Here is a 16,957-nt window from a genome sequence, read left to right on the forward strand (position 1 = left end):
ATAAGTGACTTTAAGAAAATCATTTGTCCCTGGGGTTGTTTGTTAATCTGTAAAATGGGTATGTTTGTAGAATGTCCCTTCCATTGTAAAATGTTTCTAATTGATTATAAAGATTTTTTCTTACACTGCGGTATACACACAATAGAAAGATCAGCATTGTTTTCAAATATGAATTTGTCCTTTAAGTAAGCAAAACTGAGATTCTAGACATCTAACCAGAAAGGAAAGCACTCCCATGATGATACAAAGAGAAAGATGATTTTCACAAGACGAATAGAGTCATAAATAAATGATTTAATGTTGTAAATAGTCAGTGTCTAAAGGAGAAAAGTGGAATTGAAATCAGGTAAATCCAAGGCACAGATGATTTAAGGGCTTCTGGAGATCAGATTCTACATGGTACATCTTGAGATGAAGAAAAGGGAGGAAGAGGAAGGAAATCAGCCACTGATTCCATTATAAAGTTGCTTCTCTTGGTGAAGAGTATCAGATTATCAGCAACAGCCTCCAGAGCTGCCACAGCAGCCTCCAGAACTCCCACAGCAACCTCCAGAGCTTCCAGAGCTACCACAGCAGCCTCCAGACTGCTGGCTGCGTCCACTGCCACTGTCACAGCAGTCATTTTTCTGGCGCCTGCTCCTGCGGGATCTCCTGTGATGGGAAAAGAGGGAGCAGCCACCACTAGAGCCACAGCATCCTCCGGAGCTGCAGCATCCCCCAGAGCTGCAGCATCCCCCAGAGCTGGACCCACAGCATCCACCCAAGCTGCAGCATCCTCCAGAGCTAGAACCACAGCAGGAAGAGACTGGAGGAGGGCATGGAGCCTTGGGAGGGCACTTGGGGGGACACTTTGGTGGGCACTTGGGAGGACATTTAGGGGTCTGGCATTTTGGTGGACATTTCGGGGGGCACTTAGGGGCCTGGCATTGCTGTTGGCTTTGCTGGCAGGACATTTCTGCAAAAGTTCGACCTGAAAGACAATGTAGAAGAAACATCAAATCTCAGTTAATAATTTGTTTGTTTTTGTGATCAAAGAACATTATAATGGTGACAAGTGACTAGATTCCACTTGTATCCAAAAAGGGGAGACCTGCAGAGTTTTTTATCCAATCAATTTTGTTTGGGCTGACTTATGGGGCCATCAACCCAGGCTTCATGGAGGCAGAGAATTCCAAGAAAGCAGAGGCTAATTTGACCCAGAGGACCAGATGCTTCAGATTCCTTCTCTTATAAGGTCTAGTCCATAATACTCTTGGAATTCATATCTCTCAGTTTCCTGAAAAGTTATGACCATTGGACCCTTCTCTCTTTCTGGTCCTTGTATCTTATTATTTCTTTCTTAAATTCTAAATCAACATTTTTTTGGGGGGGGCGGCTTTTAATATTCTTCAATGAAAGAGCAAATATCTACAGATGCATGCAAAAAGTCACAAAAAATTAGGCAAATCATACTTTGATCTAAAACACCATAATTTAAGACCAGGGTGGCCCCTGCATCACCCCTGCATCTCCCCTCGCATCCAATTGAGCTAGCAAATAAAACTTATATGTACATAATTTCCTGTCTAGCTATCTTTTTTTGCATGTGTCAAGGTGGTTGTCTTATGAAGCTTCTTTTCAAAGTGTTTTTAAATGCATAAAATCAACTACATAGGAATACAAAGGAAACAAATTATAATCAACCATAGTCATCAATACATACATACATACATATATATATATACATATATATATATTATATATATATATATGTATGTATATATATATATATATATGTATATATATATATATATATTTAAAACTTCAGAGCTCCAAGCTAAGAGCTGCTTGGGGAACACCATAGTCAATTACTCATTTTAATGGAACACCAATGATCTTGATTTCAGGGATCTGTCATACCCTAATCAACAAATTCCTCAAAATTTCTTTCTCCAAGGACATTCTGGGAAGGCCCTTGATTCTATTTTAGTTGGTCTCATCTAGCTATTATTTGGATTAGAACAGGTATGTCCCTGATACTTTAGTGCTTTCTGGAGAGACCTAGACCTGATCTTGTTCAGTCTAGAATAAATACAAAGAATAACAAACTTCTATTCCTCATCAGTCTCCTTCCTCATGCTGCTTGATTTCCCACCATGATTTTGATCCCTCTAACATCCTCTGCCTTTACCCAAATTTATTCATCTCCTCAGTTCCAACTTCTCTTTAACTCTCTTACTTTGGGGCTCTCAATTCTTTTCCTGAAAACCCTTGTTCAAAAGTCTTCCTGTAGAGTTTTGAATCACTTACCTTGATCACAGACACCGAAGAGACTGGCCCTGAAGAGGGAGATTGTGTAAAGAGCCAGTGCCAAAGACACCTTTTATAAGAGATGCCCAGATTCCACTGCTGCCATGAGATAGCTCTAGTGGGAGGAGAAGGCTCTTTCACAATCCAAGGAATGTAACAGGAACTGCCCATGTGCTAGGCAATTCTTGACATTCCCCAACCCCATACAATCATGATTCTAAGAAAATATACAGACATTCAATAAGGGGTCTGCCTACATGGTTTATTTTGATGGCCAAATGTATTTTTGTTTTTTTCAATTAGGGATGTATTTCCCCATTCCCTTCTGTATTAAATTCTAGTGGTTTATCTCTCTCAGAATTTACTATCTTGTTTCATAAAGCTATGAAAACCAAGAAAATCATTCACTCTTGGACCTCCAAAGATACTGAGTTGTCCCACCATATTTTTCTAGGGAACGTGTCAATTTCCACCCTTCTCACTTCACCAAATGTCTCCAGACCTTGCTAGTCTTTGTTTCATACATATAAGTCATTAAGTTTATGTTTAAATGATGTCTACAAAAGAGGGTCCATCAGGTACTTAGGTAATCCTCCTATACTTACACTTTTCAGAAAGGTTTCTAATTAATTTATAAAGTCATAGATTTTCAAATTAGAAAGTACCTTAGTGGTCATCTGGTTCATCGCATTCTTGAAAAAATTTCTTTCTCCCATTACTGTGCAAGTCATTGTCTAGTATGTGGTGAAGGATACCCAATGACTTGGAAAACTATTATCCTTCACCCTCCAAGGAAACTCAATTAACTTTTAGATAACTGATTGTCAGTAAGATTTTTCTTTTTACCTCCAGATTAACTTGGCCTCTTTGTAATACATACCCATTATTTTGAGGAAACTCATTTAACTTTTGGATAACTCTATTAGAAAGATCTTATTATTTTTTTAAAGATCCAGATTAACTCGGCCTCTTTGTAATGTGTACACATTACTTTGAGGCAACTCATTTAACTTTTGCATAACTCTATTAGAAAGATCTTTTTTTTTTTAAAGCTCCAGATTAACTTGGTCTCTTTGTAATGTGCACCATTACTTTGAGGACTTCTCTCTGGGCCAAATTGAGCACATTGAGTGCCTCTTCCAGGTGACAGCAATTTTATAATTTGACACTTATCTTCTTCTTCTTCTTCTTTTTTTTTTTAAGCTAAACACTTTAAAGTCCTTCTATTGATTCCTGTGTGGTATGAATTTAAAGCCCTTCCTATCAATGTTCTTCCTAAAGTTTTTCACTTAGAACTAAATGTACTTCTTATGTCTTCTGATTAGGAAAACTGTAGGACTGTAAATTGTTGGAACAGTATAAAGAGCACTGGGCTTGGAATCAGGAAGACCTTAGTCCCAAAATCAGCCTCAGTTACTTCCTTGCTGTATGACCCCGGGAAGCATCTGTTTGCTTCAGTTTCTTCAATGGTAAAATGAGAATACTAAAATAATACCTATCTTGAAGATACCTATCTTCAAATGAGACAATAATTGTAAGCATAGTGCTGGCATGTCATAGGTACCACATAAATGTTTATTCCCTCCTTCTTCCCCCTTCAAAATCTACAATATGGAACAATATGATTCCAAGGACTGTAGCTCTTTTTCTGTTGCCTACTCTACATTTATCCCCTTTTTCTCCTGAGAGGAATAATAAGTGATTCTTATCAAATAACTTATGTCTATAACATTTAGCCATCTTAAAAATAGTAAAATATTCCTATTCTTGATGAAGCTATACTGGTACTTTATGATTGCTACTTCCTCTTTCAGATGTCCATTAACCAACCTTTTCTCGAACCATTTAGGGAATTTCCTTAGGAATCAAGATCAGTTCACTGGACTGTAGTTTAAAGGTTCCATCTTGTAACCCATTTTCAAATGTTGGAGAAGTTTCTTCTTGGCCAGACATGCAGTACCTCTTCAGTTATTCACAGTCTTTCAAATATCCCTGACAGTGTCTTATCATTCATAGTTGTCAGTTTTTTCAATACCCATGATGCAACTCATTTGCGCCAAGTAACTTGAACTCATCATCATCATGAGCTGGATGATCTATCTGACTATTTTCTTTGGGTATCAACTGTCTGCCACATTTGTTCAGGTTTTCCTAATTAAAGCAAAGTCTTGGTGGGAAAAAAGTGAAAACAAAACAGTTAACAGATCTGATTTTTCATTGTCTTCAGTTATTCATTAGCATTCTATCTATTTAAGCAATGATGCTGTTCTTGCTTACTTCCTGTTCTTTTCTACTATATAGAGAAATAAACAAGCAATAACTTTTAAATTTTTTTATTTATTTTCATATCCTTTTTTATTCTGTCTTCAGTAGAGAAGTTTTCACACTCAACAGATGTGACAATTAATAGACATCAATATGGAATATAGAATTTTCCATTTTCTAGTTTCTGGGATTTCCTGAAATCTTACATTTTATTAACACATACAGCCCAGTCATCAGTGTCAGTTGGACTTAATGGAACATGCTGGAACTGAAAAAGGGGTCATTTATTTCTATTACTATACTTTATTGGCCTTCTCTCTGTTCCTTGTATAGGGAACTCCATCTCCCTGCTCTGTGACATTACATTGACTATCCTTCTTGTCTAGAATGCAGTTCTTCTTTGCTATTGCCTCACAGAATCCCTTTCTTCTTGCAGGATGTCCTTGAGGAGAACATTGTACAGGGGGCCTTTCCTGTCTTATAACCATTATCATCAAATGTTAATGTCCTTCCCTCTAATTACCTCATGTTTATTTTGTATTTGTTTTGTATGTTTTATTCTGAATGCATAAATATACCTATAGGTTTGTGTGCAGTAGAATGTAAGTTCCTTGAGAGTAGAGATTGTTTCCTTCTTTGCATTTGTATCCTCACCATCTTGCATTGTCCCTGGATCATAGTACTTAATAAGGACTTACTCATTAATTGATTATCAACTAAGTCATCTTCCTGTCCAATGTCCTCACTCAAACCTCATCAACCATCTACACATAGACATAGGAGGTATTACTGTAAAGTCCAAAGATTTATTTTCAACCTACTAATGATCTTTTAAATGCAAAGGAGATTAGTTTCTAAGTGATTAACTTGGGAAATTTCCTATTCAGTCACTGCTCTAAGCATTCCTGGGAATCTTTGTTTGGAACTGCCAAGGTAATGATGATGTTAATGATAGTGGCTGACATAATATTGCAACTGACACTGATACTGATGCAGATATTGGGGGTGCTGAGTAATCGGATGCTGAGAATGGAGATGATGGCAATCAAGTATCCAGGAGAGATTGGGACCAGCCTCTGTGACCAACACACAGAGCTAAACCTGCTTCTTCATCACTATCCAAGAAATCAGGCAGTCTTTCCTGAGAGACATGGTTCTGGAAAAATAACCTTGACCCTTTATCATTTCCTCAATTATAAAGCATGAGTAACACTTTAATTCAATACAGAAACATGCTTGCAATTACAGTTAGAGTGTTATTTTAGAGTTCAATTCTCTAAGTCAATTAAGTAAAATGTATTTACAATGTATCTATTTCTTTCTAACCTCTTTCCTTCCCAAATATTTCATGATACTGCCTTCCTACTTCCTTTCTGATAAAGACCTCTGCCTATTTCACCAAAAAATGGAGGCTAGTCAACAAGTGCTCTGTTTTCTCCCCTTTTCTGCATCTCACACCTCCCTGACACCAATCTCCACCTGTCCTCACTAGTCTTCATTCTTCACTTATTTAACTGATATCTTGCCTACTGCCTACAAACAAGCTCAAATGTATCATCCCTAAAAAACAAAAATCCAAAAGCTTTTGTGAAATCATCTTAGTTCTTTTTTTCCTTTCTTAGCTACTCACCTTAAAAAAACCATCTACACTTGTCTCAAACTTTTCTCTCTTCATTCTCATCTGAATCTTCTTTTATCTGGCTCTTAATCTCATCATTCATTTGAAACTTCTCTGTCCAAAGAGGTCTCCCACAAGCTTTTAATTGTCAAATCTAATAATCTTTTTAGTCAGGAGGTCTCCCACAAGTTTTTAATTGTCAAATCTAATAATCTTTTTAGTCAGGAGGTCTCCCACAAGCTTTTAATTGTCAAATCTAATAATCTTTTTAGTCAGGAGGTCTCCCACAAGCTTTTAATTGTCAAATCTAATAATCTTTTTAGTCAGTCCTTCTTGACCTCCCAATAGTTCCAGATACTGTCGACCCTGTTCTCCACTTGGATTTACCCTCCCTCCTGGATTTTATTGATAGTGTTCTTTCTTGGTTCTTCTCCAAGGATCCTTACTGTTCTTGCTCATTTTCCTTTTCTGGATCTCCTTCCATGCTCTGCCTACCAGCTGTGGATATCTCCTAAGACTTTGTCCTAGGCTCTTTTCTCTTTTCTATAATCTGTTATTTGGTGATCCCATCAACTCCCATAGATTCATAGATTATTTTATCTATGCAGACAATTTCCAGATCTATTGATTTAGTTTAAATCAGGTCTCTCTCCTGATCTCCAGACTAACCCCAACAGAATATTTTAAGCCAGATGTTTTCATAGATTTCTATGTCAAATTCGAGGACTCCAAAACAGAATTCATTATATTCTCTGCCCTCTTACCCCTCGCCCCCCCCAAACAACAGCAGCAGCAGCATTAGTGATTCTCTTCCTTCCTTCTATATTTCTCTATTGCTGTCAAGAGCATCACCACCCTTTCAGTCACCTAGGTTTACAATCTCTCACTTTATATATCCCAACAGTTAACAAATCTTATCATTTCTGTCTCTATAATATTCCTCATATATGTATCCTTTTCTCCATACTCATACCCCCCAACCTAGATCAGGTCCTCATCATCTCTTGCCTGGACTATCGTAGCAACTTTCTGATGGATCTCTTTACCTTGGTCATATCTGTTTTTACTGTAACTTATCCTCTACATATTTTAATAGATCTACTCAAGTTACTCTCTACTCAACAAATTCTATTTAGATAGCTATAACTATAGATAAATGTGGAGAACTATAGATATAATAAACATTTACATAATGCCTTAAGATTTGTAAAAAATGATTTAAAATAAAATCTAATTTTATTCTCAAACAAAACCAAACAACATCAGGCAGTTAAGTGGTGGGCTTGGAGTTAGGAGGGCTCATCTTCATGAGTTCAAATCTGGCCTCACACTTATTAGCTGTGTGATCCTGGGCAAGTCATTCAATCCTGTTTGCCTCAGTTTCCTCATCTGTTAAATGCACTGGAAAAGGAAATGACAAACCTCTCTAGTATCTCTATCAAGAAAACCCCAAATAGGATCACAAATGACTCAACAATAACAACAAAATTAACATATCAATTGAATCTCAAAGCATATCAATTTTCCTCACCCATTGTTTTATACCTCTGCATATTAGGGAGAAAGAGGCTTTTTTTTTTTTTTTTTTTTTTTTTTACTAATTCTTGATTTGAAAAATCTTGCTTTTAAAAATTCTTTGATAGCACTTTGATCTTTGCTTAACTTTGCCTTCCTAAATCAGAGGAGCCTCTATGTCACTACTTCCTCTCTTCATTCAAACTAATTAGTGTACTGCATCTAAAATTCATTTAGCTGGGAAGACAGACATGTCATGATTTGTTCATTTTGATAGAAGTGGATAAAATTCCACACATTGCTCTTGATTCTAAAACAAAACAATTCTGATTCCTCCCTGATAGGATCATTTGAAGAGAGCTATTATGTCTTCTTTGAATCTTTTCTTCTTTAGACCAAATATCCCATTTCCTTCAACCCACCTTCATGTGCATGACCCCATTGCTATTCACTGCCCTCACCAACCTAATTGTTCTCTCAGTACTATCTAGTTTATCAGTATCTTTCCTAAACCATGGCATCTAGCCTTGAAAACTCCAGATTTGGGATGGTCTGGTCAGAGTTCAAAAAGATTATCATTTCATTCCTGGAAGCTGGCCTCCCAAAGTAATGTATGAAATTACCAAGGTGCTGCCTTACATTTTTTCCATGCATTTTCATTTTTTGACTTACCAGAAGAGTCTTATAACCTTTCTTTCTACCAAAAAAAAAATTGCTTTAAATCCAGAATTCTGGCTGACTACTATAGTAAATGTTACTAAAAAGTAGTTTCAGCTAATGTGAATTTTTCTACCCAGAGACACTAACTGGAATTAGAGTGACATTTAAGGAGAAAGTCAGTTTTTGTATTTATATTTTATACGTACCCTCTCAGCCCTTGGGACTCCTTGAACTGGGGGGTAAAGTGAAAAAGTTCTCCCAAAGCCGGTATTCAAGAAGGGTTCCCAGGTCAGTCATCTCTTCATGTCCCATCTAGAGATACTCTTTCATATTTTTCAATAATTTTCTGCCCTCCACACCTTGAACTTTCAGCTTTTTTGTATATTGTTTTCCTCAATAGATTACAAACTCCTTGAAGAAAGGGATTATTTTTATTTTTTGGATTTGTATCCTCAGTACTTAACTTGGCACATAGTAGGCACTTAAAAATGTTTAGACTGATGGATTCAAAATTTTAAAAATGAAGTACAATGGAGGTGTTCGGTTGAATTATTTTGCATTAAACTTTCTTTCTTATTTCTCCAGTCTTTTTATACCTTGAACTACCCCTTTCTCCTCAGCCACTCCACTCTTACCAGTACCCATCTCTACAAACTCTTCAATCCAGTGACAATAGCCATTTTGCTTTTCCTTGTAAACAAAACGCAATTACTGACTGTCTTCAATGTTTTGGAGTTCTTCCTCCTCAACTCTTTTTCCTAGCTTCCAGGTCTTGCTTCAAGTCTTAGCCAAATTTCTACCTTTTCCACGGTCTTTGCCAATTTTCCTCAATGCTCATACCTTCCCTTTGTGATCATCTCCAAATTATCCTGTAAATATCTTATTTGTACATAGTAGTTTGCATGTTTTTGGCTTTCTTTATATAGCCAGCCCTTAGCATAGTACCTAAGACATAGTAATATTTATTGACCTGGTTTGTGACAAGATTAGGTATTCTGTAGGGTTTTTTTTTTTTCATTCCTTTTTCTACATTGGACTAGAGCTCAATTTTTTCTCTCCCGGTCCCCCTACACTGGACTAAGCCTCATTTTTTCTTTTTTTCCCCTTCCTACATTGGGCTAGGGCTGATTTTTTTTTTTTTTTTTAACTTTTTCATGGTCCAGGAGTAGGAATTCTACTGCCATCTGCTGGTAATTACAGAGACTTACAGGAGGAGACAACAGATAGCTAGTCCATTTAACAGAAGATAGAGAGGATATTTGCAGAAATTAATCAAGTTAATGTTACTGGTAACCCCTAAATATGGCTGAGTGTATGAAGATTTCTGAGAATTTGTAGGGTTTCATATTTTCTTTGATCTCTGTTATGTTTGGCCTGTGAAAAAAACATATTTTGTGATCTGTGTCTTTATAGTCTATGAATCAATCAATAAACATTTATTAAGTACCTTACAGGCAATGTCAGTGACAATACACAACTTAATGTCATAGGATGAGGTTCCAAAATTTTCTGGGTGGAGGCAATAGAGCAATGAACCACAAAAAAAAAAATCCTGTATCTCATGTGGGACCTTGAGTGTTTGTTGTTATTCAATCATGTCTCACTGAATTCTTCGTGATGTCATTTGGGGTTTCCTTGGCAAAGATACTGGAGAGTTTTTTCCAGTTCTATCTTCAGCTCAATTTATGAAAGAGTAAATTGAGGCAGACAGGGTTAAGTAATTCTCCCAGGCTCACATAGCTGGTAAGTATCTGAGGCCAGATCTGAACTCAGGATGACGAGTCTTTCTTATTCTACATTGAGCACTCTATAAATTACACTCTAACTGCCCTAGGGCTTTGAGAGACTGCTACAAAGACTTAATATGATTTTTGAGGGGATGGCATTGAAGCATTGACTTTCTATATTGACTCTCTCCCTCCTTCTCTCTCTCTCTCCTCTCTCTCTCTCTCTCTCTCTCTCTCTCTCTCCTTCTCTCCTTTCCTAGGCAATTGACTTGCCCAGGGTCACACAGTTAGGAACTGTTAAGTGGTCTGAGACCAGATTTGAACTTAGGTTTAGTTGGTGGTGTGCTATTGTATTTCATCGTGTAGGGGAGTGAGGACTGCAGAAAAGGGAATAGTGAAAATGTTTGCTCTACTATTAGATAAGCCTGGGATTAGAAAGAATTCGACAGTATAGCAAGATTTCAATAGAAGAGATTCTATAGACTGCTGTGGATTCTCTTAGATACAATGGCCAAAATATATATATCATGTTTGCAAAGTATTTTCCATATATTATTTCATTTTATCCATACCACAACCCTAGCAGGAAGATGTTATCATTAACACCATTTTATGGATCTGAAACTGAAACAGATTGGGATTATAGGACTTTCTCAGAAGCATACAGGCATCAGGTGTCTGGGACAATTAAAACTCAATCTTTTTTTTTTTTTTTTGATTCCCTGTCCATATTTGATCTATTCTGCCATTTAGCTACCTCTAGATATAGATTATTGGGCAAGGATTCAGAGTTATACTGAAGTCATTTTAGTGTTTCATTGATTTCTATACTTTAAAAAGTGATGGAGAAAATGTTAATGGAGAATAAATTTAAAGTTATGTTGATGTTCGTTCCCACCTTCCACCAGTGAGCCATTTATTAAACATTAGCAACATACCACAGGGAAAGGTACACCTAAGAAAGTACCTTTAGTTGCTGCTCTGAATGGACTAGATTAGCTGTGACATCTTCTCAGGTAAAAAGGGAGGTACCTCAGTAGGGCTTGGCACTATATCTCCTACTTCAGATGTGAGATTTCTTGCCAGATAATTCCTTTCTAGGTAAGACTGGTCAGAAGGTATGATGAAACTACCTGACTTTATAATCTCCTCCCCTTCTGTCAGCAACATATTATCAGAAGCATAAATTTAGACAACAGATTAGGGAATTGACATACTACAGAAAACTCAATTTTAGAAGATAGAGTTTAAGTTTACCTAAGGAAGAAGCAATATCCCTGAAATAGATCCCTGAAATGATTCAAAAGTTTCAGATAACTCATGCAGGGCAACTTAAATAGAGCCCTTGGAGGAACTCTTTTATGTCCTTTGATGCTCTTTTGTTGCCATGTTTGAAATCTTACAGACATTGGAAGTCATTTTAGAGTTACTTCCTATCTGATTATCTCTTTGAGGTCATCTTGCCATCAGCCATGCTGCCAACCTCTTTCTCCATATCTGCAACTTAACTCTACAGACAGATCCTCCCATTGTTATGCTGTCCATTCCTTGGGGTAATTAAATCTTCTCCTCCTCCCCTCCCCCCCTTTTCCTTTTGAACTTCCATTCAGAGTGGGAGACTGAGTGGCGATAATTGGTAAGTGAATGTAAACTCAAATATTTCTCCATTAGGAGATACTTACTGGATGTATCTAGCTGCTCCAAATTAGACATTGTGCCACAATCAAATGTGCCAAGAGTTCACTTTGACATCTTCATCACCACCCTAATTCTGTTCCTTATTCCTTTCTTTCCATCTCCTGCTCTGGAAATGGTCATTCAATCAATACTACCATTGCTTTTAGATAAGAGCATGTCAACTGTTGTTTTATGGATCAATTTGCCATCCTTGGGATTCTTGAGACCAAAGCTCTCTTCCCTGGCCATTGCTGTATCTATGTACTATTAGCATGTAAATTTCTTGAGGGTACAGAATGTATCCTATTTTGTATTTGTTTTTCCAATATTTAGCAATATGCTTGGCACATAGAAAGCACTTAATAACTCATTCATTTCATTTACCCATTCATTCACTAATTAATTCATTCAAGATAAGGGAAGTCCAGAGGACATACATTCATGTCAGTTTCTTTACTATGACTGATGAGAAGATTGCAGAACTTTTCAGATTCATAGAGAGGCTGGAAAAAAAATGCTTCAGGAACTGGTGATTAAAAGTGCCATGCATACAAAGCATGTAAAATATGACAGACTGGTTTTATTCATGCAAATTTTAAAGATGATTTTAATATGTGGCAACTATGGTTGCCTGAGAAATCAAGCCAACAGTATACATAGCTGATATGTATTGTATATATATGTGTATATATATATGTATAGCTGATATGATTATGTAGCAAAGGAAGAGTCAAGTAAAGGAAAGAGAAGCAAATAAGAAAACTCCATCACCTTGGTCTCTGATTCAATCAAGTAAGAAGTTATCAGAAATGTTTAAGCCACGATAGGGTGTTTTTCAGCAGTTCACTCCTCACCTCCTTTTAATGAATTGAAGACTTGAGCTTTGAAGGTGACTGTCATTTATAGAAATCAGTCTTAGGGTACTTTGTATTCTTTATTTAAAAGTTTTATGTTGGTTAAGCCAACAAAAGGATTACGTTTGGAAATAAGCTTTAGAAAGTGATAACCACCAAAGATGGTAAGAAATGTAAAGATGGATACTACCTGCCAGGGATGTCAGCACCCTGGTCAACAGAATTTTTTGTGTCCATAGCAGAATAGGAGAAATGTAATGTGGCTACAAATGTTCTGTTCCACAGGCCCATGGTGGCAATGACTGGGGAACTGTTCTACAGAAGTAGCCAATGTGATAATTAAGCAAGGGGATAAAAACAATGACATAGCATGAGGCAATGTTCTAGAATCCAGATGAATCCAAATGACTGCAAAGAAAGATCATTTGTAGGAGGATCATAGGAATTGTGATGCTGAATAATGGGCAGGAACTAAATCCCCTAAGAATGGAGCTTAAGTTAGTGGAAATCAACTCACTATTTTGGGAAAGGTGTATTTTGGAGGTCATTAAGCAGAGGAGTATTGTATCTGATAGTGACAGAACCCGTTTATAGTAGGTGTAGGCAATAAGTGTTATCCAAGGTTTATAGATATGTCTAGAGATTCCTTTGCCCTTCAAGATGGTTCTGGACACCTAGACACAACAATACCTGTTTTTCTGGCTTCCTGAATTTCTTAGGGTACAAAAAGAGGAATATTCAAAGGAAAGTACCACTTAACTGAAACTTTTTTTTTTTTTTAAGGTTGTATGTATAGGTTTATTCCTTCTAAGAAGGCAGATATGTATACATGTCAGCACAGTTAGAACAGAGCTCAGGGTAGGTATAAGTAGCAGGAATTATAAAGACAAAAATCAGTAGGAGTGAATTGTAATCATATAGTTAACAGGACAGAAAAAAGAAACCATGAATTAGTCTTTTAAGCAGGCAAATTTAAAATTTTCCTTCTTTGTTTCAGGAGAAGCAGAACCCAATAGAAAAGACAATTACTAACAGACAAAGAGGACTGTGAATGTAAATTTATTGTTGCCTATGGTCTCTGAACAAAAGATAACAGTGGGAGGGAAGTTAGGCAGATGAGCCAAGGCTCACTGATCTGAGATCAATAAGTGTTTTTAAAGAACCATTTCTGTGCAGGCAAATTCCATGGCAGTTGCAGATGAGGTGGATGATTCATTGGTCTTGGGTTCCACTTCACTGATTCTTAGTGTAGAGAGAACCAGATGATCAGCAGCAGCCCCCAGAGCTTCCACAGCAGCCCCCAGAGCTCCCACAGCAGCCTCCAGAGCCACCACAGCAGCCTCCAGACTGCTGGCTGTGTCCACTGCCACTGTCACAGCAGTCATTTCTCTGGCGCCTGCTCCTGCGAGATCTCCTATGATGGGAAAAGAGGCAGCAGCCACCACCAGAGCCACAGCATCCTCCAGAGCTGCAGCATCCCCCAGAGCTGGACCCACAGCATCCCCCAGAGCTGCAGCATCCTCCAGAGCTAGAGCCACAACAGGAGGAGACTGGAGGAGGGCATGGTGCCTGGGGAGGACATTTGGGGGGACATTTAGGAGGACACTTTGGTGGGCACTTGGGTGTCTGACACTTGGGAGGACACTTAGGAGGACATTTAGGGGCCTGGCACTGCTGCTGGCTTTGCTGGCAGGACATCTTTTTGCAAGATCACTCTGAAAGATAATAAGAGAAGGTACATCAAAACAAGGCTAAGAATTTGCTTTCATTTGGGAACAATGCCCACTACAGTGGCAACTAATTTCTAGGATTCATTTGTATCCAGAAAGAAAAGTCCTCCAACAAAAATTGCATGGGTTGGAGTATGAGTTCCAAGGTCAATTTTGGAAAAAAATCAAGTCTAAGTTCATGACACTCAAGTCAATAAAGTCTCACTGAGCCAGAGGAATAAAGATGCCACTTATAGACCCTTATTTCATGACACTCAGGATGCCCCAATCTGCTCCATGATACTGACAAATGGTTATTGCTTCTCTATTCTCTCTCTGGACATTTTCTTCCCTGCTTTTTTTGCCTCAAGGTAACTATGGCTTTGGAAATCAATTATTTAAAAAATCTATAATATAAGAGAACATATTTAGAAAGCTTGAAGGGGCTAAATATTCAAAACAAGATAGAAAAAGGTCTTCTCTAGAATCACCATCGCCATTCAACCCTACTCCAAAACATATACCACAGACAAATATCAAACTTATAGCGCTGATCAGCATAAATGTTTCTGTTTCAGTGAAAAATGATGCATTTTTCATCTGGGACAGGGGATCTAACTGATTCTTTTTGGCTCAGCTATCTGGAATAAGGGAGCTATCACACATATTATGACTCACATCACATCCCTTTTCTCAGTCCTTTCAATCTTCTTCCTCTAAGGACAATTTCCAAAGCCTTTGGGTTCATCTGTCTTTTGTTTTGTCTCACCCAATTTATTGGTTGGGCTTTTAGAACAGATGCATTTATAGAATAATATAAATAAGTTGTATAAGATACTGAGTTTGAGTGGCTACCCAAGGTCACATAGCCAGGATGTGTTAAGGGGATAGACTTGAACCTGTATCTTCCTACCTTAGAGGATGTTGTCTATCTACTGCCCTATGATACCAGATGACTATTATTAGAATAATACGTACATATATATGTATGTATATATGCACATATAAATACATACACATAAGATACATATGTTCACATATGCTTATATTATATTCCTTAGGTTTATCACAATATACTATATTATTATAGTAAATGCTTAATAATTAAAAATATTCATTTTTCATTCATATTCATTTTTACTAACAATATATAATACCCAAAGTTTATAAAAAAATCTTTACAACATTTTATGCCATTTCAATTGTAAATTTATTTAGCATTTTATTATTTTATTTTATATGATTACATTATATTTATATATGTATATATATAGATATAATATATATTTGTCTTACATGTATCCTAAAGATGATATATGATGCAGGATCTCTAATTATTCTTAAGAATATGAGTTCTAGATTTCCTCACAACTTCCTGGGTACATATTTAAATATTCTGGTCATTTCCTAAGCTCTCTATTCCTCACTAGCCTCCCTTCTCACTCTGGATGATTGAACCTTCCCCCTTTTTCCTCATTTCTTTATCTTTTTCTCATTTTCCCTCACCTCTCTTTTTTCTTTTTTTTTAATTATAGCTTTTTATTTACAAGTTATATGCATGGGTAATTTTTTAGCATTGACAACTGCCAAACCTTTTGTTCCAATTTTTTCCCTCCTTCCCCCCTCTTCCTCCCCCAGATGGCAGATTGACCAATACATGTTAAATATGTTTAAGTATAAATTAAATACAATATTAGTATACATGGCTGACCTCTCTCTTTATAGCATTAGGGCTTTTCTTGTTCAAAGTTCTCCCCACTGGGATTTGAATCACTTACCTAATCACAGATTCTGAAAGACTTCTCTCCCAGGAGGCAAATGGTGTGAAGAGCCAGTTCTAAAGATACCTTATATAAGGGATTCCCAGGCTCCACTGCTCCTAGTAGACATGGTTCTAGTGGGAGGAGAATACACTCACAGGCATGTGCCAAGCAAACCCAATGTAGCAGACAATTCTTGGCATTCCCATCCCTCTTCCCTCATGATTTCAGATTAGGCCATCACCATTCTAAAACTGCTTTTCTTACAAGTGGCACATCTGTATGGTGCCTACTGGTAGCTGAAATATTTGCCAGTTTGGAACTCACTCTTCCCTTTTCCCCACTATGCTATTTCCCTATCCAATTCCAAAGTGACTGGAAAGACTACCATGACAACATGATGGTGAAATATGTGGTGTGTCTTGAGAATCTGAAGGTTCTGTTTTTTTTTTTTTTTTTTGCATCACTGCCATCACCAGGCATCCATTTCTGGGATGATGGCTGATTCCTTCCTGAGGGAATCAAGTCCTTCATGCTTTCACATGTGCAAGATGAGGCTATATTTTTAGGTAGAGTTTACACAACAGAGTTGTATTGGTACCAAGAGCTGCCAGTACTAAGGTAACTACATTATAATCACTTGACAGAGTCCTGTTCCTCCCCTCCTCCAGCTTGAAAATTGCAAGCTGTATTTCAGCATAGTTTATGATTCATTCATGGGCAGGTAGTGCAGTGGATAGAACACCAGACCTCTAGTAAGGATGAACTGAGTTCAAATTCAGACAATTACTAACTGTGTGACCCTAGGAGACTCATTTAACCCCTATTTACTTCAGGTCTTTATCTGTAAAATGGGAACATATTGGAGAAAGAAATGACAAAC

General features: G+C 37.3%; 2 protein-coding genes across 2 annotated transcripts in view; both read right to left on the reverse strand.

Annotated features, from left to right (window-relative positions):
* Positions 1-274: 274 nt before the first annotated feature.
* The window catches only part of LOC127559025 (late cornified envelope protein 5A-like), a 120,928-nt gene continuing 104,245 nt past the window's right edge, over positions 275-16,957 (reverse strand). Inside the window, exon 2 of the mRNA XM_051992472.1 lies at positions 275-970. Within this exon, the coding sequence (XP_051848432.1) occupies positions 495-953 (459 nt within the window). The 5' untranslated portion in view covers positions 954-970 and the 3' untranslated portion in view covers positions 275-494. The remainder of the gene's footprint in view (positions 971-16,957) is intronic.
* On the reverse strand, positions 13,649-16,199 carry LOC127559027 (late cornified envelope protein 5A-like). The gene is made up of 2 exons (XM_051992474.1): positions 16,093-16,199; positions 13,649-14,320 (listed from the first exon to the last, which is right to left on the reverse strand). The coding sequence occupies exon 2, from the start codon at positions 14,301-14,303 to the stop codon at positions 13,872-13,874; it is 432 nt and encodes a 143-aa protein (XP_051848434.1). The 5' UTR covers positions 14,304-14,320; positions 16,093-16,199; the 3' UTR covers positions 13,649-13,871.

This window comes from Antechinus flavipes, chromosome 4 (assembly GCF_016432865.1).
Source record: "Antechinus flavipes isolate AdamAnt ecotype Samford, QLD, Australia chromosome 4, AdamAnt_v2, whole genome shotgun sequence".
NCBI lineage: Eukaryota > Metazoa > Chordata > Mammalia > Dasyuromorphia > Dasyuridae > Antechinus > Antechinus flavipes.

Bases quoted from the DNA above. Each gene is read 5' to 3' on its own strand.
- LOC127559027 (XM_051992474.1), bottom strand. From the start codon at position 14,303: ATGTCCTGCCAGCAAAGCCAGCAGCAGTGCCAGGCCCCTAAATGTCCT.